This window comes from Falco peregrinus, chromosome 4 (assembly GCF_023634155.1).
Source record: "Falco peregrinus isolate bFalPer1 chromosome 4, bFalPer1.pri, whole genome shotgun sequence".
NCBI lineage: Eukaryota > Metazoa > Chordata > Aves > Falconiformes > Falconidae > Falco > Falco peregrinus.
This window is the reverse complement of record NC_073724.1, coordinates 29,093,996-29,120,196: the sequence shown is the minus strand read 5'-3', so window position 1 is coordinate 29,120,196 and position 26,201 is coordinate 29,093,996. Positions and strand designations below refer to the sequence as shown.

Genomic DNA, 26,201 nt, shown 5'->3' with positions numbered 1-26,201 from the left:
TTTTGTTTGTGGAATGTTTAGAGTGTTCTCTGAGGGAGTTCTCATCTTTTTGTGTGAACAGAAGAAATAGCAAAGCATTGGCTAAAGCAAATGGTATAAAGAATTATCACTGGAGGTTGGACTAGATGACCTCTAAAGGTCCCTTCTAACACAAACCATTCTATGATTCTGTGATTATCACTGAAATGAGTTTTGCTTTGTCCATCCTGCCAGAAAAAAGAACCAGCCAAAGATGAGCACATCAGATTTGTATCCCTTTGGGTTTCACTGCTGGATGTGTACTTGTCAGTTGCAATATTCTGGATGGACTTCATTGGTAACCTGGTACAGATTAATGTCCTGATTTGTGTCCATATATACAGGTTTCCATTTCCAGCACTGGCAGAAAGCCCTGGAGCATTTCCTAATAGTAACTGAATGGTTATTATTATTATTTCTGGCTGTGATATTATTGTGGTTTTCATATTGATGACTGTGCCGCTGTTATCTAGAGAGAAACAAAGGTGACTGTCTGAGATTCAGCTGTGATGTGCATAAGGGGAATGGTTTCTGTCTGCAGAACTAAACCCCTGCCATAGAGCTGGAAGCATGGGCTGGCTCACTTTAGCCTCTATAAAACTTGTCCAATACATAATCATGAGAAGATATGTGCACTCAGTGGACTTCCGTCTGTTCTACTGCAGTATTGGTCTGACCTATCATTTTCCATTGCAAAGAGTGGATGCCAGCCACCAGCAGAGGTGAAAGTGTTTCTTAGGCAAGAAGCTCCTACTTCCTGCTGTTACCAAAGCACAGGGGAAGTGCCCAGTGATTCCCATGAAGGGACCTTTGTGCCCGCTATTCTTTGTAATGGCATCACTCTTTAGGAACCAGTTCCTCTGTGGGAGACTAGAGGCATAATGCTGAACTGATGAAAGGGACAGAGGCACCAAAGGTGCAGGATGTCGCATGCAAAAGTAATGCCTCATGCAAAATGTAACACCTCTGGTCAGTTTTGCCTACATGCAAAAGTAATGCCTCTGGTCAGCTGGGAAGAAAGCAAGGGAGCAAGACTTGCAGAGGCTGGAGAGGTGGGGGACATGAAATGAGAAGTAGGCGGAAGGAAGGCTGGGGGTATGGTGATACCTCTGATGACCAAATTGAGTAGATGAAAGGGCAAAATAAAAATGCACTGACAGCTTATAGAAATAGCTCTGTGGCTAAATGTATAGTATTCCTCACCATGAGAAGGCAGTGTTAGTTTTCTTAACCTGATTATATTATATGGATTGGGAAAATGAAGTCAAGTTGTTCTAACCAGATGTGGTAGTTATATTTGCATTTGCTGAACCTGATTTAGAAGTACCCATCTGAAAACTCATGTCCTTGCTTTCTAAATTTGCCTTTCAAAACATCTTATTTGAACTCAAGCAGACAATAAAAATAAATCATAAAGGCCTAGAAGAAGCCATCATGTTCAGCAGTGGATTTGCATGACTGATGATCTCTCTGGATAGACAAAGCATCTCCTCATGAAAGCCAGGCAAAACAGACTGTGGTATGCAAACAAGTTACACTGTTGCATGTTCACAATGCTATGACTTTCAAATCTCATTATCAGAAACAATGTCAAAAGGTTCTTTGTTCATAGCTTCCTTTCGAGGCTTTATTATTCTTTTTCTTCAAAATCCATTTTACAGCTCTTGTGATTTTATCTTCTGTCTCTTGATAATCTACATGTTTCCTAAAGCCCTGGCTGTTGGCATCAACTGTATACATAAAAGTTCCAGCTTTTTTTTTCTTTTTTCTTTAAGTTACTTTTTGATTAAGAGTAGGAAGCTAAGAAATAGACCCAGTTCTAAAGATACAGAACAGAATACAAATCAAAATAAAGCAGGAAACAGAGATATTAAAATCCCATGCTTTGAAACCCAATCTGGTTTAATTTGGAGGAGGCTATATCAGACTATATTGTTAGTCCTTTTTTTAAGAGATAAAAACATAATAACTTAATCCACGTTGGTCTCTTCTATTCTCATGTAATTGTTACCTCCTTCCCACCTACAAATGTCAATAATTAAGCTGGGCAGTAAAACTAAAGTCAAAGGTACCGCTATTGCCTTTGTGTTTGTACAGGAGATAGATGAGAAGGTAAGCAGAGAAGCAAATCTTCTAGTTTACTCTTATTCTTAACCCTGCCAACAGCTGACCTTCAAAAGCAACTGTGTTTCTAGAGGACTCAGGCTGACTCAAGAACAAGTAGTACTTTTTGGTATCCTGGTGTCCTGTTTGTCTCTTTGGGACTGTGAAAGCTTGCCTTTCTCAGATGGACAGTGTCCAGTGGGTGCTGGTGGGACACCACCTTCCTGGGTTTCTTCTGTCTGATATAAAGTGAAGATACAGGAAGGAGCACATTAAGAGATCAGATGTACTTCCCAGTTCATTAATATAGAGGCTGCCTCTGTAAAGTTGGGCTAAACAGACATTCCTAAACATGCATCTGTACTCCTGACCCAACTGCAGAAAAGAGCAATTTGGGGTTTGCTTGAGATAAGTGCAGTTCACCCACCATTTTTCACTTATGCAGAGCAGGTATATTTGTTCACATCTTTAGTTACAATATTTTCTCCAAGTACTATGAGCACCATTTTCACTAGTGAGGCTGATGGAGGGGAGATTTTGGCATCTCTAGCACTGGGACCTCCTACACACTAGAGAGCTAATTTTGATGGCAATTCCTGATCCCACTGGAAATAAGTATATAAAGTAAAAGACATCCCTGCAAGGGCTGTAGCCAGTACTGCCACCAGCATCTTAAAGTGAACTGAACCTGGCTGAGGCTTTCCTGGTTTGCCACATGGAGGAGGGAGATGAATCTGTCCTTCTGACACGCTGGTGGATACAAGGATGCTGAAGCCGCACTGCAAATTAGAGGTCTATACCAGCTTCTAGTGAGTGGCTGTTTGCAATTCTCCACCCCATCCCACAGCGCTCCCTACTGCCCTAGGGCCTTTTTCTGTAGGGAAAGGGTCTTTCCCTTTTTTACAGTGTCTATGTTCTACTAGATACTACAGATAGTATATAAATAGTTACTCAAATGTTTTCACATACCAGCTTTTCAGGACCTGGAGGCAGTGGTTTCACAGACTCAGTTGTACAACACAGAGTGACATCTACAAGAGGGAGAATTAAAGGAAAAAACATGAATTTAATTAGAATGTATCTCTTGAGGCTTTCTCACTTGCAGATCTATGCACTAGTAGCAACAGCATCATGGCAGCTGATATTTCACTTCTCTGAGGTATTGATGTGCTTTAGCTCTGTATTTTCTAATCTTTTACTTCAAACACCCTCCCAATATTTAAAAAAAAACCCCATCAACCCTGTTTTCATCTATGTCAAAATATGAATTCAGGGAAATTTGTGGTTGTATTTAGCACTGTGGTTTTCCTAGTTCTGTTAGCTTATTTAGAATCATAGATTAGTTTGTTGGAAAAGACCCTTAAGATCAAGTCCAACTGTTAACCTGGCACTGCCAAGTCCACCACTAAACCATGTCCCTAAGTGCCACATCTACACATCTTTTAAATATCTCCAGGGATAGTGGCTCCACTACTTCCCTGGGCAGCCTGTTCCAATGCTTAACAACCTTTTGATGAAGAAATGTTTCCTCATATCCAATATAAACCTCCTCTGGTGCAACTTAAGGCTGTTTCCTCTCATCCTGTTGCCTGTGACTTGGAAGAGACCTACCCCCAGCTGTCTACCTCCTTTCAGGTAGCTGTAGAGAGTGAAGAGGTCTTCCCTGAGCCTCCTTTTCTCCAGGCTAAACAACCCCAGCTCATTCATCTGCTCCTCAGAAAACTTGCACTCTAGACCCTTCACCAGCTTCATTGCCTTTCTTTGGACACACTCCAGCACCTCAGTGTCTTTCTTGCAGTGAGGGGCCCAAAACTCAAAACAGTATTCGAAGTGCAGCCTCACCAGTTCCAAGTACAGGGAGACGATCACTTCCCTAGTCCTGCTGGCCACACTATCTCTGATACAAGCCAGGATGCTGTTGGCCTTCTTGGCCACCCGGGCACACTGCCAGCCTGTATTCAGCTGGCTGTTGACCAGCACCTCCAGGTCCTTTTTCATCAGGCAGCTTTCCAGCCACTCTTACCCAAGGCTGTAGTGTTGCTTGGGGTTGTTGTGACCCAGGTGCAGGACTCGGCACTGAGCCATGTTGAACCTCACACAACTGGTCTCCGTCCATCAGTCCAGCCTGTGCAGATCCCTCTGCAGAGCCTTCCTACCCTCAAACAAATCAACACTTCCACCCAATTTGGTGTTGTCTGCAAACTTACTGAGGGTGCACTTGATTCCCTCATCCAAATCATTGATAAAGACATTAAACACAACCAGCCCCAATACTGAGCCCTGGGGAACACCACTTGTGACCGGCCGCCATCTTGATTTAACTCCATTCGCCATCACGCTTTGGGCCCAGCCGTCCACCCAGTTTTTTACCCAGTGAAGAGCACACCCATCCAAGCTATGTGCAGCCACTTTCTCCAGTAGAATGCTGTGGGGAATGGTGTCAAAGGTTTTACTAAAGTCTTAGCAGACAACATCCACAGCCTTTCTCTTATCCATCCGCTAAGTGCGTCACCTTGTCATAGAAGGAGATCAGGACAGTCAGGCAGGACCTGCCTTTCACAAACCCATGCTGAGTGGGCCTGATCACCTGCCTGTCCGGTACATGCCGTGTCATGGCACTCAGGATGATCTGGTCCATAACCTTCCCTATCACTGAGGCCAGGCTGACAGGCCTGTAGTTCTCTGTAACCTCCTTCTGGACCTTCTTGTAGATGGGCGCCCCTTTTCTAACCTCCAGTCAGTGGAACCTCCCCGGTTAGCCAGGACTGCTGATAAATGGTGGGAAGTGGCTCGGTGAGCACTGAGCACTTCTGCCAGCTCCCTCGGTTCACCTTTCAGCTCATGGGATGGCCTGCTCCTGCATCTTTAAGATTTCCTTCTTGCAGAATGTCCAGCCTTCCTGGCCTCCTTGCCCCCGGGGACTGCCTCCCCGGGGACTCTGTCAGCCAGGCCCTACACAGACCGAAGTCAGCCCTTGGGAACGCCAACGTAGCAGCAGTGCTGCCGACCCCCCTCCTCACTTCCCTGAGAACTGAAAACTGCATCATTTTGTGATCAATTTGACTGCATACAGAGGGAAACACATGTATGCTTTATTTTTGAAATTGTTTCACTGACATTTCTGGTCTATGATGCCGTGATTAAGATATATTGCTTTCAATTACCCAGTGGTTACAACACTTACACTGTCTGGAACCATCCTTACATACACAAGGTGTACTCCGCCATCTCTGTTAGCAGCCTCAGGAACTTATTTAGGAAGAAATTTAGAGTAGATACAGCACATTATCCTGCATGCATTATTATCTGAGACATATACAAAGCATTCAGTATACAAAAATTCTCTTTTTAATTCTTCTCTTGGTTAAGCCATACATGACTGGTAATGAAGTATTTCCTTGCCCTTGCCACTGATCAGGGCTTTCATGGCCTTACTTACTTTTATAACAGGTGGGTTTGAAGCTAGATGAAGCTATTCAAACTACCATTACAAATCAGCTCACAACTCTTCACATTATTTAGTGTTCCATAATGATGAAGCCTGTAGTAATTGCAGATAAACCTGTATCATTAATTTCAATTTTCAAAAGCAAATGACTGTTACAGACAGTCTCACAGAACTAAATGAGGTTCCTAACTGTTTCCACCTACATTTTTGGATTTAACTTTTAATTTATTGTGACTGAAAATGCTTACAACCAAGATTAAATCATGACTGAAATCAGTGGATCTACCAGTGTTCTACAATGCCAAATAAACAAGCTTTAAAAGGCTGAAGCCCAAATACTCATAAACTTCAGTATCCTCTCCCAAAAGTGGCCTTTTGTTAAGCACGTACACAAACATGAGATATTTCACTTCTGAAAATGTGAAGTCTGTGAAGGTCACAAATTTACAGATTTTCCTCTTTCAGTCTTTACATATAAAACCTAAACTTTACATAAAACCCCTAAAACTCCTAAATAATTGCAACTAAGTTCTACAAAAAATAGTTTAGAAAAGCATATTAAAATAAAAAAGTGCTGCAAATTAAATCACACTGTTTATAAAACATCATATAAATATTATATATTTATATAAGAGTTTTACTTCTATTTATTTATGAAACTGTATTGTTTTACACTCATCTGTACACATCTCGCGCTGAGCTTCTATTCCTCCTAACCATCCAGCTTACAAGACCTCATTACTAGAAGAGCCTTACAGCATAATACTACAATTTAGGTAGAATCTGAAGAATAGGGACAAAAATAATCCCATCTAGTTTATTTTTTGAGTAAAAATATGACTAATTTTCTGACCAAACAGCAGATATAATTTAGTGTATTATTTCCCCCCGGTATACAATAAGCTACAATGTATAGCTGCTACGATGATGAAAGGAGCTTAGCATATACACGAAAAGGTTAAGTAGATAGCTTTTATAATCATTACACTGCCTTAAATGTCCATGTGATTTGACAGTATTGTTAAAAACATCAATGAGTAATCAAACAAATAATAGAACACATTACATTTCTCCCAAATTGTACATCCAGGGGCTGCTTTACATGTCTGGTTGCAACAGAGAAACTTCCCATTGATGAAGAATCCTTTGTGGTACTTGTTTAGTAAATCAGAATTGTCTTTAATTTCTGGAAAGCACAAAGAAACCAAAGAGAACATGACTGGCTGCAAAATGGGAAAGTTCCTTATGATCAATAGTCTGCTTCACCCAACCATGGGACCCCAGAGTGCTTACCAACTACTAGCTGTAGACATACCATTCTTATCTCTATACCATGTTCCTCTATGCAAACTCAAACCTGAAATCCATAACCCCCAGCTACCTGTCTCTCTGAGAAAGAAACTGAGCGTAAAGAAGGAGATACAATACAATCCAGTGAAACACCCAAAGCCAAAACAGGATCCAACAGCTATGATTCAAAATCATGGATCTCATAAAGATTTCACTATCAATAATAAAACTAGTTAAAGGAAAACATTTTCATATATCAAAATATGCTGAGTATTTTCCTAGAACTATCTACTGTAAGAAAATTATATTCACTGATACTTAACACACTATATGGCAAATCAAACTAACTTTTATCTGTTAAAATACAGTTCTTATTTAAGCACATCAAAAGGGAACAGCATCACAGAAATATTTATTTCATATCTGAAGGACTGCATTACTTTAGAATAATAGCACCAGTAGTATCACTGTGCTAGTGATTCATTAGTTCTGTAAGCTGTAATAGCAGTTTTGGATTCAGAAGGTATCTAGAAGAAATGTTGAAGCCATAGAGTAAGACTTTAAAAACTGGTTGTGTCAGGACAGGTTTTCAGTTGTGCTGCAGTGAGCCAGTGTAAACCCAAGATTTCTGAACATGCAAGAGTTCTGCAAAAGGATCAGGACACCCCTTTATGACAAGTGCTTTTCATACACTTTTTAAAAGGCTTGTAGGCATTTGAATATTTGTGCTATTTGTCTCATGAGCATTACAAAATATATCACTTACACAACCTTACTTTTCACCAAAAATATTACTATAAAACTTGGTTTCTAGAAGGCTTGGTGTAGTTTGTTGAATGCTTCTGGTCCACATGCTTCGTAACTTTGCTAAATTAATTGACATATCCTCACTTCCGTGTGTGCAAAGTGAGTCACAGAGAGGTAGCTCATACACAGCCTTACTAGTAAAATTGAGGAGAATATTTGTTCACAGCCTATTTTTGTTCAGACAGCCTGTTCTGTTCCTACAATGGCTGGCATGCCTGAGAGATGCCCTATTCGATGTGAGGCTTTTGCCTTCACTGGAGTTACGCAGGGACACAGTTTTCTGCTTATAACTTACGTTTGCATTACTGTGATTTTGCTTCATTGAAAACAATAGAAATTTCCTTGAAAAAAAAAAAGAGGAAAATACAAAGGAAAAAACACTAATAGTATTGGTTATCAAAATGGCATTTATGCAGGTAAGCACTATACTAGACACATCAGGAATGGTTGTGCTCTATTAATCTGCATCAGCAAAGGCTGAACATATGATGAAGATTAAAAAATGCCCATTAAAAGTAATTTAAAAAGCACTTTATTTTGCTTTATTTCTCACTGAAACCTTCAACCTTTAAAATTTCTAATCCATTCTTGAAAGTACCATGCATTTTAACCAGTCAGGGCTGAAGTGTGAGAGAGACTAAAAATAAATTACAAAGAAGGGCACAACATAATGAGGCAGGAGCATTTTCCTATCTCTCCTCATGTTATTTGAATATTTTGCTACACAAAAGAATACTGTTACCTTTATGCAAAGCTGCAAGCCACCGCTCCCGGCTCTCTTCATTAGCGGCATAGACATAGAGAAGTCCACCCTTGTACACAACCTGGAACAGGTTGGGAAAGCCAGCATGGTGAGACTGTACCGCCTGAAAGCAGGAGGGGAGAGGAAAAGGGGATGGGAACGCAAAAAATAGGCTTTGTGGACCCACATCAAACTCCAGCAACTTAGTAATGTTTCTCAGAGGTCACATATTATTGCCATTTCATATAAATACTTCATATTTCATATAAATATGTACTGCCTTAACCAAAGTGGTTCATGCCCGAAAGCACAGTTGCAGAAACAAAAAACAGTACCGAATATTTCTGAATATTGCCATCTTCTATGTACAGAAGACCTTACAGCCCACATGCAAACTCTTTCTTTGCACTTCAGTTTTTCCACATTCATCTTCCAGCTTCTGGCTTGTGTTACACAAGGCCAGACCAAAGGCTCACCGAAGCCAGGAACCTTTCTCTGACAGTGTCCAGTAACAAATGCTGAGGCAAAGTACATGCTTAGGGCAGCTGCACAGTAATCAGAATCCTGATCCAATGCATTTATAATTAATGGCCTTTGAGAGGTGTTTTTCTTCTGAGAATTCACTCAATTGCCTTTTTAAGCAAATAACTAGTATCTACAACATCCTGCAGTTAGTAATCCTACATCTCAGCTACACAATGTCAACGGTCAGCTTCTTTTGCTTGTTTTCAGCCTACCTTCTGCTAGCTTTGTTTGATGCCTACCTAATAATTGCTAACATCTGCTTTGCTTTTTGGATCATGTTTAGTACTGTCTGTCTGTGCGTGTGTCTGTGTTAGGTCAGAGTTTCATTTCCCTCGTGTACATTGCTTTTTAGTCATCTGCACTGAATTTCAAATGCCACTTTGTTGCTTTTGTTTGTTAGACTGAAGAACTGTTGTTATTAAATGTGTACTCCCACTGGTAAGTATATACAACTGATCAATTTGTTTCCTGTCTCCTTTAGTTAAATGGTGGAGCCCTGTGAGCTTTTATCTTTAATATGTTATTCATCCAATCTATTAGTCATTGTCAAGTCTCTCCTCTGACCTCTCTTCAGTTTACAACATCTTTCTTCAATTATAGTCACCAGAACTAGACACAATATTCTCCTGGTGATCACAGTAGTGTCAAAATACATTGAGTGCTTTCACTCAATATTGCCTGCTTCCATGGCCAAGGATGCCATTAGCTCCTTTGGCCACAGTATCACACTGGGAATTTATGTTCAGCTATCATGATCCTAAGTAATCTTTAGAGATCCTCCTTCCCAGAACAGACTCACCCACCCTGTATAAACTATAGCATACACTTTTTCCCCCACTTAATTGAATTATGCACTCCTGACATAAATACACTAATTTAACATAAATGTGTCATTCAGTGCCATAAAACTGGGAGAGGGAGAGGGAAAGGAAGACTGGAATGACACCTAGGATCAACCAGGCAGTGAAATATGAAGTTTCTCTCATGAGGTTGCCCTTGGGCATGGCAATTATTACAGGGTCACGAATTAACGCACTATTCAGTGACCCTGCTATTCACTCTAGCAGCCTGCTGCTTGCAGTTGCACTGTTTGGCAGTGGCACTCCTGAAGGGAACCTGTGGCCACTTCTCACATCTGCGTGTCCCATTGCCCATAGAATCGAGATTGATGGGGGGTCTAGAAGGAACCCAAGCTGGGCAACTGAAACGGATGAAAGGCAGCAAATTTGAAGTTATGGCTTTCTCATCACATTTAATTCTTAAACGTGTGTAGAGCTTTGTGCAGCTTCATCTTCTGATAAAAGGTGTACGTAGCCTTGGATTTTCTGACTATGGCACATTTGAATGGTAATCGGGCAGTCAGGAGTCAAATCTTGCACTTAGTATTGTAGGCCAAAAAAAACTAAGTTGAAAGAGGCAGTGAGAATTAAAATAAGAATTTTTAAGTGCTTAATTGTGCCTTAAAACAAGTGATAATCAGTGTAGTGATCTGTATCTTCCAGATAATATTAAAGCAAATGTCTGATAGACCTTTGAACATAAAAGAAACAAAACTTGATCTAAAAGATATCACAGTCAATTAAAAAATATTTCAGCAAGTCACACCTTCAATGATAGAGACTGATTTTCTATTTGTTGTAAATATCAGCAGCACTCAACAGTATTAGGTATCACCACTTAGGACAGGATTAGTAAGTGTAACTTTAGGATGACTGTCATATTTCATAGAATCACAGTATCATTTTGTTTGGAAGAGACCTTCAAGATCATCAAGTCCAACCATTTTGATATATAAATGAAACACAGTCCATGGCTAACCTGAAAAGGATATTGTCTTGCAGGAGGTGTTGTTTCCTCAAGATTCACTGTCTCAACACATCGGATTTTCTCAATCTCAATGGATCCCCTTTTGCTTCCTTTTTTCTAAGAGAGAACAAACATAGCAGATGGTAAACTAATCTTAACACAATAAATATTATAGTTTTACTGTTTTGTACAGTTTCATGGTTTAAGCTGTATAAGCCATAGCTTCAGGTCTGTTGAACTTTAAAAGAAAAGTGGTTAAAAACCTCCTTGGTACCCTACCTGCATCTAACATATCAATCAAATTCCTTTATAAATTAGTTACATTAATTACAGGACACAGCCCTACATCTGAGAAAGCATCTGCTGCAACTGCAGGAGTACAGGGAAGAAGAGAAGACTAGAAGGAAAAAATGGAGGAGGAATTAAGAGGAAAACACCTTAAGTGCAAACCAGAAGCCAAACTGTGGCATTCATAATTTTGCTAAGGTAATGCAGCTTGTTCTCTCTGAGCTTCCCTGCAGTTTTTTAATGGGATGTAACTCACAGCAGGAGTCCAAATCTACAGATTGGAGCAAAAACTTAAAAATAAGTTGTCTTGGACATATATTTGCATTCCTGATGGGAGATCTGAGTGGAAAGCCATCCTTTTGTGCTACACAGTCACTCCTTATGAAACAAAGATAGTTTAACCATCTGCTTTGGGCAGCTGAGGGATGAGATTCTGAACCAATTATGCCTCATAGAAGTAACTTCTGAAGCCAGTTATTTACATCAGTTCAAAGGTAAGCCTGGACAAGGAAAACATTGCTGTTCAAGACAATGTGTAAACATATGCCGATGTTAATTACTTGCTTAAGTTCTCCTTGGAAGGACACAAACAGATGCTCAATGGTAAGCACAACTGTAAGACTTGTTCTGAACAGAGACAGTCCTATGCCTGCAGCTAAGTGTTTTCATGAACTGAAACTAGGATATGATATCCTATAATTCTACTCAAAACGAAGTACACCTGTTGTTCTAACACATAATGTCTGGTGAAGTTAAAGAGAAGACAACTAGAGGAATAAGGTGACACTGGAAAATCTTAAAACAGTTTACTTAAAAAAAATACTTCTTACCCCTTTGTTATATTCATAATAAGAAAGGTTTGCTTTTGTCAGAACAAACAACCTTTTCTTGTAATTAATTGGTGATATCTTTTTCTTCTGTTGTGACTTCTTTAAAAGAAGTTCTTCTAGAACTGTTTTCTTCTCCATTATATTTCCCTAAAAGAACATCATAATTATTTTTATTACTACTATTAATAAATATAGAATTGTAATAATGAATATATTGAGTCATTCTCCTCTGTTTCATACAATTTTACAGTAATAAACGTTAAAAAAGCATGTGTTTAATATTGCTTAAACAAATGAGGTAGTTTAGCTTATTCACTCAGTAAAAACAATCATAGTATACAAAAATTAAGCTACGGATATAGCATAGTTCTAAACAAGGTGTCTCTGTTATCCTTTATCATCTGAGGATCTCTCCTTTTAAAGTCATGCACCCTTTCTGGCAAAGAGCAGTCTGCTCTATGCACAAATGCATTACATCTGCAGCATAACATGGAACTCATTACAGCAGGGAAAAGAACAACAACAAAAGAGAAAACCCTTCTATTTACAGACCAGAAAAACATACCCAGTGCTGACAGGTGTGTTCCCTGAACTGTAAATTTCCCATTTCTTTCTTCCAACAGAAACAAACGCACTTTTATGGAACAATGACAGGGAGAAAAAATCTAAAAGTAAAAAATGTTCTTGTATGGCATATATGTACATATATATTTATCTATTTATTTTTTCTTAGCTTTGATAATCATACAGCAGTAAATGTCAGCAATCACACAATCACAGAATCACAGTAGCAGTTAGGTTGGAAAAGAGCTTTAAGACTGAGTCCAATCATTTACCTAATAATGCCGAGGCCACCACTAAACCGTGTCCCTACATACCATATCTACTAACCTCCAGTCAGTGGAAACCCCCCAGTTAGCCAGGACTGCTGCTAAATGATTGAAAGTGGCTCGGTGAGCACTGAGCACTTCTGCCAGCTCCCTCAGCACCCTTGGGTGGATACCATCCAGCCCCATAGACTTGTGCCTGTCTAAGTGGTGCAGCAGGTCGCTGACCATTTCCCCATGGATTATGGGGGCTTCATTCTGCTCCCCATCCCTGTCTTCCAGCTCTGGGAGCTGGGTACCCAGAGAACAACTGGTCTTACTGTTAAAGGCTAAGGCAAAGAAGGCACTGAGTACCTCAGCCTTTTCCTCACCCTTTATTGCTTTTTCTTCCTGCATCCAGTAAAGGACGGAGGTTCTCCTTAGCCCTCCTTTTGTTGCTAATGTATTTATAGAAACTTTTTTAATTGTCTTTTAAGGCACTAGCCACATTAAGTTCTGGCTTAATGTGGGGCTTTGGCCTTTCTGATTTTCTCCCTGCATAGCCTCACAACAGCCTTGAAGTCCTCCCAAGTGGCCTGACCCTTCTTCCAAAGGCCATAAACTCTGCTTTTCTTTCTGAGTTTCAGCCAAAGCTCTCTTCATCCAGGCCAGTTTTCATTCCCGCCAGTTCACCTTTCAGCTCATGGGATGGCCTGCTCCTGCATCTTTAAGATTTCCTTCTTGCAGAATGTCCAGCCTTCCTGGCCTCCTTGCCCCCGGGGACTGCCTCCCCGGGGACTCTGTCAGCCAGGCCCTACACAGACCGAAGTCGGCCCTTGGGAACGCCAACGTAGCAGCAGTGCTGCCGACCCCCCTCCTCACTTCCCTGAGAACTGAAAACAGCATCATTTTGTGATTGCTATGGGCAAGATGACCTCCAACCATCACATCACCCACAAGTCCTTCCACAAACAACAGGTCCAGCAGGGCACCTTCCCCAGCTGGATCCCTCACCAGCTCTGCCAGGAAGGTCACTTCCACATACTCCAGGAACCTCCTGGACTGTCACTTCTCTGCTGTACTGTATTTCTAGCAGACATCTGGTAAGTTGAAGTCCACAACAGGAACAAGGGCTAGCAATTGTGAGACTTCTCCCAGCTTCTAATAGAATATTTCACCTGCCTCTTCAACCTGGCTGGGTGGTCTATAACAGACTCCCACCAGGACAGCTGCCTTGTTGGCCTTCCCCCGATTCTTACCCATAAACACTCAACCTTACCATCACCACATTGAGCTCTAGACAATTAAAACACTCCCTCACAGAGCTACCCCACCACCTCTGCTTCCTCTCCTACCCCTTCAGAAGAGTTCACAGCCATCCACTGCAGCACCCCAGCTGAGCGAGTCATCCCACCATGTTTCCATGTTGGCAACCGTATCACAGTTTTCCTGCTGCAGAATGGCTTCCAGCTCCTGTTTCTGCCCACGCTGCCTGCATTGGTGTAGATGCACTTAAGTTGAGGTACTCATCCTGCCACCTTTTTGGGGGGAGAAGCCCTAATTGCTATGTGACCATTCTCAGGCACTTCCATGGCTTCTAAGACATCGACAACCCTTGCGTCTTTGCTCTTGCATGGACCTCCATCCCCTACCTCCACTGAGACGGCAGACCAAAGCACCTTGCTAGCACACCATTCCTCAAGCATTGTGCTGACCCCAGGCTTGCCTCTAGCAAGCCTGGTTTTATCCCTTTCCCCCTTCAAATCTAGTTTGAAGCTCTTTCAATGAGCCCTGCTAACTCCTGTGTGAAGATCCTTTTCCCCCTTTGAGACAGATGTATCCTCTGTTGCCAGCAGGCCCACTGCCATGTAAACCAACCCATGATCAAAAGACACAAAATTCAAAGGATGAGATCCATCATATTTCTACAAGTTTAGAGTGGTTTCAGGTTATCTTACCCAAACGTGAAGAAAATAGATCACGTCCTTTGCCTTGTATGTTCTGGAACTCCAAAGGGAAGTGTTGTGCTAAGCAGCCCACTTTGTTATGTTCCTGTTCACTGCAGATAAAGAAAATTTGCATGACACTCATCACACCCACTTCATCTATCCACTGAATCCTACCTGAACCCAGAAAGTAACACATACCTAGTAGAAATAGTCTGAAGAGGAAAAGGGGGTTTTTACTAGCCATTACTCCACCATAGGCATCTGGCCACCCTTCCCGTGGACAGGATGCCTACTTACACTTTCCACCAACTCACTTTTGGACAGACCAGTGTTAGTGCCACTGGTGAGTGAGCTTAAAGGTAATCTTGCTGTGACACACGACATATGAAGGAGATATGAGCTTGGGGTAGATGAAGTAGGAGTCGGGACTGAAATCTTTCTATTGAGATGTCTGCTCTGATGTAGGGGAAAGGATGAGTGTCCACCCCACATTAGGAAACTTTTCAGGCATTATAGGGTAGGCACTTGCCCTGACTGACTGTAGGAGTAACTAGCATGAAGTTAGGAGTTAGTTCAACATAGCTTAGAGAAGCTGTCTTTGGAACTAAAATATTAGGTTTGATAGAAAATGTAAAAAGCTTGTCATTCCCACAATGGAGAAGTAAGAACTCCTGCTTTTTGTAACAGCATGTGGCTTTGTTTCCTTAAACGAGGAAACATCCAATCTTCTGCTACAACCCACTGAAGTTCATGGAGCTCATGGAGGTACTGAAGGCCAGAAAAAAAGATGGGTGAGACGGAATTTCAGCTACTTTATTTTAAAGCATTATTTTCAGGTCATCTTTCTGGGGTCATCACTGTGTGACCTTTACAAAATTTCTTAACTCACTGCTGCTTGAATGACTCTGAGCAATTACCTGAACTGCCAGGACTGATAACATTGCTCAAGTGAGACTAGGTTTCTAATCCACAACTGCTCTAATGCTGCGGCCACTGAGAGCCCAGAGAATATCAGCTGAAGCCACACAGAATGACTACAGTCTGCACTTACTGTGGCTTGGTAAAAAGGTGAAGTACCACCATTACTCCTTGTAGAAATGCTAACAAAACAGCCTCTGGGTTTAACAAAGTTGTGCCATGAAAGCACACCAAGAAATTAGTAGAGACAAAAGGGTTTATCACAATATGTAATTTCAATTAAACAATAAAACATTTTATTCTATAAACTGTACCTTGCAACACCTACTTGTTAATAAACAGTACTAAAAATACAGAAAGAGATATTAAAAATACAAAACACAAATTATGAAATAAATAGTAAACTTCTACAAGATTACAAAATTATAAATATAATTGTTACACCTTTGTTTTCTGGATATGGGAAAAAACACATACTCTTCTTTCTGAAATATTTAGCTAAAAGCAATATTCTGTTAAATTTAGGAACTTGATGTCTCTAGTTATGTCCTTGCATAGTAAATGACATACTGGATCACCTTGTGATCTAGTAACATGCGTTCTGCCTTGTTGTCTGTGGACCTGTGCAAGAACCAAGCAAACACATAGCCTAATTCTAAGGATGTAACAGAAGGTATAAAGGTTAAAGGTATAGGCTGAGAAATGCTTATAAGACTCAAAAAAGCCTATAAAATTATTGCATCCCTTGGTTTCTCTGAAACAGAATACTGTGTATTCAGCCTTTGAGGGAGCAGCTGCCTCCACTGCAGCCACTTCATTACTGGAGTGCTCTGACTCAAGTTTAAAAAAATGTTTTCCAGATTTTGACTTCTCATTACTATTTGAGATAGAAACCAATTTCAAATCCTAAAAAAAGCCTTGACAGCAAAACTACATCCTGTCCAGATCCACTGCACAGTGTTCTTTTTTCCCCGTTCATGGAAAAGAAATGAGAACAGTTGAAATTATGCCAAGTGAAATGTTCAACTTTTTTTTTTTTTTTTTTTTTAAAAAAAAACCAAAAGCAAAACCCGAGGTTACAGTTGCAGTTGCACTGCCTTTTCACTGGCCAGGCTGCCCTTCCTCTGTGAGCAGACTCTTTTGTGCCGAGTCAGAATGTGCTTGCACTAACCACTCAGTTGTGCTGAAGGAATGATCCTTCAGTGCAGAAAGTACAGAGAGTGGCCTGTGCTGTGCACAGATTTCTGCCTACCTAGAGAATTGCAAGATATGGTATCCTCCCTCTTTGCTGAACAGACCTCAATTCCTTCAACTGTGAAATCTAATTTCTCCCTGGAAGTAAATAAAAAGCCATATGGAATTAGCTTACTGTAAACATTTGTTCCATATGATTTGAAGAGACATGAAGGATCTGGGGATCTTTGATTATTTTTCCACGCTTGAAATTTGTGTCTTATGTCCCGAACAGTTGTGCTTGTACTGAGAATATTTGCATTTTTTTTGCTTTCCGTAACGCAGAGACAAATATTAAAGGCTCATTACCCTGACAGATCTTTAAAGTAACCACCCTGTCTTTCAGAAAGAGGACTGTTGTGAGACAGTTTATCAGAACAATACTCAGCAAGGCACAAGCAAAGGACCTCCTGGAGGCTAGAGGTACTTCCTCTAGCATTAACTGCTGCTCCTGTTTACTTCTCTGGCAAAGTGGTTTGGATGTGGTGGTCACTGATAAGCATTTTCTAATGGTAGGCTGTAATGCAGCATGCAAGCCAGAATACCTGGCTCCTTCCCTCTTGGTAACCTTTATCTTCAGAAGAGTGAGCACCTGGAAAACTGAGAGGGAAAGGGACAGCAGTTGTGACAGAACAAGCTTGGAGAAGAACCTGACTAAGCTATGGTGGCTGGGGAAACATGGTGGAAGCATGTCTCCCACCTCAGAAATGATGGCAAGGAGGAGCGCCTGACACCCAACCAAGCAGAAACACGTCCTCTGCCCAGATGAAGTAAGCAAACTTGTTGGGAAGTGCTTGCCACTATGGCTTGGCTCCATATTCTCAATAACATGACCCAGAGGCGTAGGCTGGGAGTGGTGAGGGTTGATGTAGGGGGACCAGGACAGGATGGTGGGGTGGGGTGGGCGGGCTGGAAGAGATCAAGGATAGTGACGGGTCTGGTGGAGAAGGCAGGACAGCAGGGAGCGGGGTAGAGTTGGGGAAATGGGACAGAAGAACAGGTAGCTACAGGAGTATCTGCCTGCAGCAGGCACAGGCTCTGTGGGGGCAAAGGCAGGGCCTTGTGCAGCCCTAAGCAAAGACTTGGAAATCTGGTGGGGAAGGTAACATGGTCCTGGGCAGTGGGTGAGGCAGCTGGCAGGGTTCTGTGAGGCTGTTGGGGCAGAAAGTAGTTACTGGGGTAGAAGGTATGGTCTGGGGCGTCCGGTGTGGTGGCAGGCAGGGGCTTGGTGGGTGTGCAAGCAAGGTGTCAGACAGGGGAGGGTGGCCCAGCAGCTGGCTGGGGACAGCAGGCGTGGACCTGGGCAGCTGATATGGTCACCGGTTAGAAGGCAAAGCAGGGACAGCTAGTGGGGCAGCAGGCAGAGGCTTGAGGTGGGGCAGGGAAGAAGAAGTGTTGTATGGCCACGGGTAAGGGTGTGGGTGGTTGGTGGGGAAAGTAGTAGGGTCATGGTCTGGGCAACGTGCAGGGCAGAAAATGGGGTCTAGGCAGGCAAGAGAGGTGTCAGCCTCAGGGTGGTGGGCACATGACAGTCAGGATAAGCTGTTGCAGAACTAGATTACTCCCATTCTGCTACATGGACCATCTTTGAAGAAAGATGCCATCATGTCCCTCCACCCCTGTCCCAGGGGCATGCCTATTGGTGTGAGGACACCACAGCAGGCTTTGCTGGCATTCCCTGTACAAAAGATGGCCAAACACCACTTCATTTCTTAGAAATCCTGCACCTTTTACAGGTGTTCTCTCCCACAGGTTCAGAGAGAGCTTTTTCCTTCATTTCAGGTGAACTATTTCAGCTCAGTGAGCTATTCATTCAGAGCTCCGAAACAATCCAGGATTTATAATAATACAAATTTTCTTTCTTCTTCCAAATAAAGTATATGTAGAGGGTGAAAGCTACTAATTATAAAACTTTCAGTGTGTGTGTAGACGTGCAGAAACACTCATCTCTAGTTACTTACAAATTATATTAGCCTTGCTAGTGAACCATAAAATTTTTAAGTTTGAAAGTTTTGATAAACTGACCTTTTTCCAGTCCACCATAGTTGAAATAGATTTTAGTTGATTAAACCAGTTGTAAAGCACTACCTTGGTATTTAAAATTTATGATTAAGGTGTCTTCAACACAATCAGTGAATAAAAAGCTATCGGAAATGAGGCAAGTAATTAATTTTAATATAAAAATGTAAACATAAAAAAGTTGAATACATTTCCATTAAATCATGTTATTTAAATACAGATATTTATGATGCTTCCTCCTGGTATTCACTTTAGCAAGTCACGTTTAGGCTAAGGGATGGAACTGTTTTCTGATCTAGGTGTAATGAAATCCAGTGAAGGAGACAAATCAAGTACATATGGAAAATAGTCCTAATTGTCTAAAGCTTTTCTGTCTTCTAATTTTAAAATTAATTTAAAATGGTAGTTAAAATTATCCTGCATTTCATCCCTCACTTTTCAGTGAAAATTATCTATGTGATATTGTGTATTTTTCCTCACATTACAAGACATGTGAAATCTTCGCAATATTGTACTTAGTGTTTTGTGTGTTAAGTGGCAGTCTAGTTTTGCTACATACAGGAGACATATCTTTCCCTCCCAGAAGCTCTCCTGTTCCCTCAGTTTTTTTCTGTGCAATTAAAATTTACTGAAGGTCAAAATTTTTTGTATGCAGGATATAAAATCAAAGCTACTTTTTTGGGGCATGCCACAATAATTAATTGTTTACAAAGGGGATATTTAGCGGGATCTAGCCTCAAGTCCCTTAAAATATTATTACTGAAGCATCTTTAAACATGTATTTCATTTACTCTGGTTTAGGATTAGTAATTTGTTTCTAATTTTTGTGGTTTAACCCCAGCCAGCAACCAAGTACCATGCAGCTGCTCGCTCACTCCCCCTCACCCAGAGGGATGGGGAGGAAAATCCGAAAGGAATGTAAAACTCAGGGGTTGAGATAAGAACAATTTAATAGGTAAAGCAAAAGCCATGCACGCAAGCAAAGCAAAGCAAACCCAGCAACAACTAAAAACATCAGTGTCCTATCAACATTGTTCTCACACCAAATCCAAAACACAGCATCGCACCAGCTACTAAAGAAGAAAATTAACTTTATCCCAGTTGAAACCAGGACAGTAATGTACCAGTTGACTTTTATTTGAAATGGGATATTATTCCATAGGGTGACAAATTGCATACCTACTTGCTCACATTGTGATGCAGTTGCCCATAGCTGGACCTGTGCCTTGAGTAGGAGGTTGAATTCAATGACCCCCTGAAGGTCTCTTTCAAACTGAACTATTCTGTGTCTGCTTTTGATTGTTGCTAACATTACTCCGTGTATCTTGCAGGAATAGGTGAAAACCTACTTTCTTGTTCAAAAGTCCCATCAGCCCTCCACTTGGTGGCACAAAGCTGCAGCTGAGGGCCAGACCTGCCTTGCAGGCATTTAGTAAGTGGGGCCATGTTCCTTAAAGGAAGTAGTCTAGTCATCTTATATTTGTGACCTGAGCTTGGTCTGAAAGCATTATGGACTTTATATATGTAAAATGCACAGTCTGTTATCCTGATAATGTGTCCTTAAATTGCTGCAGGTTTTGCAGTATTTCTTAATCAGTGATCACTTACCTAGACAAGTAAAGCTAACAATATAAATTATATGCATTTGTAAATATATGTATCAGGGATGAAATAATATCTTCATATTATTGCCAAGCAATAAAAGTATCAGCCAGGTATCAAATGACCATGAGAGTAAAAACAAAAATAATTTTAAAAGGCTTTTTTTGATCACCTTCAGATCACTTCAAATCTTTTTATACGAACTTGGAAGCTAGTTTTATTATCAATGAGAACTGATTATTTTCACATACATGTCTGATTTCAGTAGCTGAAGATTTAAGCAAACCACAAGGTGCTTTGGCATTATTCTACCCAGGTTTTAAACAAGGCATTCATGATGAACCTATGTATGTGTGTAGCCACCAGCACTGGCTCTGTCCCAAAGAGCAAGGCTGAAAAGGCACACCACCAATAGTAATATCAGATTAACTGGGGACTGTCTGTACAAATTGGAGATAAACATATAAAAAAGGATTGTGGGACCTGTGGGGATGTATTTGAGGGTGCTAAGGGCTTGCTGATGTCATTGCAAAGTCACTCTACCATTTTTGAAAGCTCATGGAAACCAGAGAAAGATCCTGTACAACAGGAAGAGGACAAATATTATTCCCATCTGTGAAAAGAAAGAACCAGGAAACTGCAGAGAGGTTTGGGAATGGTATGTAATGTCCTCCTACAAGCTGTTTGCTTACATGTGAAAGGCAAGAAGGTGGCTGGGACAAGCCAAGTCAGATTTACCAAGAGTAAACAGTGCATAATGAACCTCATTACCTCCTGAGATGGAACAATGTGCTTAGTGGCTGCAGGGAGAACTGTGGGTGTCAAACCTTGATAGTTCAGAAGATGTTTGACATAGCCTACCTTGACAACCTTGTTGACAAACTGGTAAGATATTGACTGGGCAGATAGGCCACAAATTTCATAGGAAACCGGCTAAACAAAGCTAAAAGTGTAATGGTTAATGGCTCAAAGTTGAACTAAGTGACCTGGTCACATGTGGAGTTCGTAGGGGTTGATGCCGGGTCTGATAGTATTCATGTGGTGTATACGCATGTGACAGTCCAGGTGATGAGACTGAATGTGCTTTCATGGAGCTTGTAGAGTATACCAAGCCAGGAGGAGAGGTAGGTACACAGGAAAGGAGAGCCACTGCACACAGACTTCATCAGACCTCAGGGCCATCGAGACCTGTAGAGAGCTGTATGTGGGTTGGACTAAGCCCAAGCAGTCCTACAGCCTGGGAGCTGGCTGTGGGTGACAGCTCCATGGCCAAGGCCCCGAGGTTTCTGGTAGGCAGCAATGAACGTGACCCAGCAGCGGGCTCTGGAAGCAAAGACAGTCTACAGCATGCTGGACTGCATCAGCAAGAATATAGCGAGGAAATGAAGGTGTGAGATTTTCCTGTGCTATGGAGCACTTATAGGCCACACCTGGTATACTCTGCCCCGTAGCGGTTTCTACATTTATAATAGAGGCATTGAATAATTGGCAGTGGCCATCAGGATGGTTAGTGTGGTGAAGAATTTGACAAACAATGAAGAGAAGAGAAGGGAAGGGAAGGGAAGGGAAGGGCAGGGAAGGGCAGGGAAGGGAAGGGAAGGGAAGGGAAGGGAAGGGAAGGGAAGGGAAGGGAAGGGAAGGGAAGGGCAGGGAAGGGAAGGGAAGGGAAGGGAAGGGAAGGGAAGGGAAGGGAAGGGAAGGGAAGGGAAGGGAAGGGCAGGGAAGGGAAGGGAAGGGAAGGGAAGGGAAGGGAAGGGAAGGGCAGGGAAGGGCAGGGAAGGGAAGGGAAGGGAAGGGAAGGGAAGGGCAGGGAAGGGCAGGGAAGGGCAGGGAAGGGCAGGGAAGGGAAGGGAAGGGAAGGGAAGGGCAGGGAAGGGCAGGGAAGGGCAGGGAAGGGAAGGGAAGGGAAGGGAAGGGAAGGGAAGGGAAGGGAAGGGAAGGGAAGGGAAGGGAAGGGAAGGGAAGGGAAGGGAAGGGAAGGGAAGGGAAGGGAAGGGAAGGGAAGGGAAGGGAAGGGAGGAGGGGAGGACAGGAGAGGAGAGGAGACGAGACAAGAGGAAACGAGAGGAGAGGAAATGAGAGGAAAGTTTGGGGGAAATCAGTTACATTCAAATATTAAAGTAATAAAATATTAAATATCAAGTATTAAAAGGTATATCTAGAGAAGATGGAGGCCCTCTTCACAAAGATACACAATAGCAGGGCAAGAGCAAACAGACAAGTTGCCTCAGGCAATTCTGTCTGGATATAAGGAAAAAATACTTAATTGTGAGAAGAGTTAATATTGGAATAAGTTGCCTGGAGCCATGGTGGAACTTCCTTTGCTGGAAATACTCGAGACTCAGCCTGCCATATGCAGGGCCATCTTTTCCCACAGGAATTTGGGCAGAAGGCTCTCCGGAGGTCCCTTCTGACCCCGGGAGCACCGCGCGGAGCGGGGCTCTCACCAGCCTGTCCCTCTGAGGCCAGCCAGCAGATGGCACGGTTCAACAGCAGTACAAACCTGCCAGCCGCGGGAAGGTGTGCTTCGTACGGGAATAAATGCTAAAAAACCCACGCTGATCCAGAAAAAAAGGGCTTACTAAGGACCACTTCTACTTCAGAGAGGAATATGCAGCATCGTTTAAAAAAAAAGAGTTTCTTTTGTGGTCAGTTTTGTATTAAGGTGTGTTATATGTCTGTGTGCCCAAGCCAGGTGACATTACACTATTCTGATAGACCTTCCTGGCACAGGGTTTGCCCCCTAGATTAATGATGATATTTCCCAGCTCTTCCTTTCTGACAGGAAAGCCGTTTGACATGTTAAGGAACACCTTATATGTGCCTTACAGGTAGGCAGTCTCATGACCTCGTGTACGCATGTGAGCCTGTTGAGTGACTGAAAGACATGGGCCCTCCAACACAGCCGAGACATTACAGGCTGGTCCTCAGAAGGGTGCACCACCAGTCATCAACAAGACCAGGGCATGGGACTCTAATGAGAGAAGGCATTTGAGACCTTGCTGCTTACCAGTTTAGCCCGTATCTCATTCCTGGTGAGTGTCTGGGGAGTCCTTGGGAAACACAGAGGCAGGGAGCAGGCTGCACTCTGTGTTTGTCCTCATGTGAACAGAAATGGTTGTTAGAGGTGATTAGGCTCTATCTAATTTTATTGTTCATTTATTGTGCTGTTGGTGTTACCATACTTTGATACAAGCCATGAATATATCAAAACGAATGTAACAGGGTAAACTATTTCCGTTGATGCAAAAGACTTTGGGTTAAGTAATATTTGCCTTGGTAAACAAATAGGGATGAAAATGTGAGTAATTACAATGTACCCTGTTCAGGTACATCTGGCACAAGTGAATGTTGCAGCTGGAAGGTTTTCTTTGTCTCTTGCCAGCTTGTATGTATGCATTACCTTAATCTCAGGGAGGAGCTCACGGAAATGAGCAGACATGTAATATAAATGGGTTTTATAAGCTGATGACTACTTGCACCTGAAGGCTTTGTGATTACTGTCAGTTTAGAAATTTTAGCTGAGTGCTTGGAGTGAAAGCTTGATTATCTTCTTAGTACTGGACTTTACAGTATTGAAACGCCATTGCTCCTAACTACAGGACAAAGGTGCAGGTCCAGACTGAGCGGTTTGAAGGTGTTTAGTGTGATGAAGTAGCAATGTCTTTGTACACATGTTTGAAGGGGAAAAACAGCTGTTAGAAGCAGCATTTGACTAATGGTGGTAGTGGGGTGAATTTGATGAAACTTGTCTAAAATAAATTCAGAAACAATATTCAAAGGATTTAGGGCTAGGCCTGGAAGCCCACCCTTGTAATACAGTGATCAGAGTATTCATTTTGAAGAGTGGGAGGAAAAAGAGCACCTTCCCTTAAGTCATTTCTTTGCTGGGTTTGGGAGAGGAATTTGAAATGTGGTCCTTTGTTTCCTGTTGAGCTTGTTTTGCTGTAGGCTGCAGGGGATTTAGGGTGGTTTCTTCTGGTCTTTGAAACTGCTCCTCTGAAATATGTACTGGATTATGAGCTGAAACCAAAACCTCTCCAAAGAATTTGTTAATCACCATCACAGTGTCAGTCTCTTTCTCTGTGGCCAGTAGTTGTCTGAGTACTGGAACTAGTGGAAAAGGATGAATGTAATGCATCTTCACCTTTGGTTAGAGTAGGAGGCAAAGCTTTAGTTTGAACTTTGACTCACAGTGAGGCAGACAAAAAGAATGAACTGCACTCTTCTGTAAAGGTGCCAGGGCTGTGCTATGAAGGACATTAGAGGGATTTTGGGGCTGTGTCTCTGTCCTTATGAGTTTAGTCTTGTATGTTATAAAAAATACCCAGAATTGCTAACTTAAAATAATTAGTTGGGTTTTTTTAAAAGTTATTTTTGCCAAAATCACTATTTTTTGAAGTTTTGCATTAACAGAAGTGAATGTTTGTTTTGATTTAGCCACAAAACCAGGGATCTTGAGTCTTGGAAACACTGTAACTGCATTAATGTGGTGCTTCTCAGCAAAGCTAATTAACCCACAAACACTATGGTTCTGATGTAATTAAATTGCTCCTTGTTCTGGAGCTCATTTATTGCGTAATAGTTTGAGGATCTCTGTGCCATACTTCACTGCACAGGGTAAGGGTGCCCTCAGTCGTCTTAATGCCTTCCTTATGTTTTGCTCAAGCTTTCACTTTGAAAAAAACCTTACTGCTCCTGTTCCTCTTAATGTTTAGCACTTACTGAATTTATCAGATAAGGTAGGGCTTCAAAATTGAGTCAGTTAAATGAGTTGGTGGAAATTTACAGCAGCAGAGGTTGTCTAGTGGCCAGAAATGAAGGCCAAATGGAGAAGGACAGAACATTTCAATCTAGCTTCATCAGGCGCGTAGTGTCTGTCAGGTCACTTCCAGCCATGTACTGAAGTAGGGACCTCTTTGCCCTGGGAGCGTTGGAATTTTGGGAGGATTGTTTGTTGTCAGCCTGATAATGTCAGAGCTCTGACACCAGAATCCAGCCATAGCAAAGGGTCGTGCAGAGTAACATATGGTTATTTTCAATCTAAATTCCCTTTAATGTAAAAATAATGCCATTGAATAAGGTTCAGAGTGAGGACAGAAAAGGGGAAGGAGGGAAAATAGGATATATCCTCAGAAATGTAAAGCAGTACACAGGAAACACACTCACTGTGGATACATACACTCTTCCTGTGGTATGTGTGTCCATCCTTTCACCTTTGTGTAAGGATGGCAGTGCACGTACACAATAGCAGCACTTTCTGGAGGAAGAAAAACACTTGATCTCTCCTTTCACTTACCTGTGGTTTCTTGAACTTTAAAACATGTGAAATGACAAAGTAATTGAAGGGGCTTGGATGTTCTCCCTGTTTGCTGAATTGAACCTTTAGATCTGAGTTTAGTGAGGTTGGGATACTGATGTCATCTGTATAAACGAGGGAATGCTGACTTCCAAGTAAAAATAACCAAAGAGCTCAGAGTTGGTCTCGGGGTTCCTTAGTGTTAAGCAGTGTATGACCAAAGAGGTAGGCAAACAGAGCTCTTACTCCTAAAACCACAAGCAAGGAACTCCATTATTGCTCTGTTATTGCTCTGCAAAAGACACTGTCTTGTTCCCAGAGTGCTGCTGCTGGTTTTGCTTTATTCCTTTATGAAACACCATTTGAAGATTTTAAAAGCTTAGATTTCACTTTGTGGTATTCATGTTTTTCCAGACTTTCTGTGCATGTTAACAATCAAATTTTATCATTCTTGTTGACTCTCTTTGGACTATGTCAATGTCCTTTCTCTAAAAGGCTGCCAAATATTTCACAGAGGA

The 26,201-nt window shown here is 41.8% G+C and overlaps 1 protein-coding gene across 1 annotated transcript in view; it reads right to left on the bottom strand.

Moving 5' to 3' along the window:
- BMX (BMX non-receptor tyrosine kinase) overlaps positions 1–11,995 on the bottom strand; it is a 29,040-nt gene extending 17,045 nt beyond the window's left edge. The window contains exons 1-5 of the mRNA XM_027778994.2: positions 11,858–11,995; positions 10,752–10,856; positions 8,409–8,490; positions 6,636–6,755; positions 3,091–3,152 (exon numbers count right to left, since the gene is read on the bottom strand). Coding sequence (XP_027634795.2) covers positions 3,091–3,152; positions 6,636–6,755; positions 8,409–8,490; positions 10,752–10,856; positions 11,858–11,995 — 507 coding nt within the window. The remainder of the gene's footprint in view (positions 1–3,090; positions 3,153–6,635; positions 6,756–8,408; positions 8,491–10,751; positions 10,857–11,857) is intronic.
- Between the last annotated feature and the right edge of the window lie 14,206 nt (positions 11,996–26,201).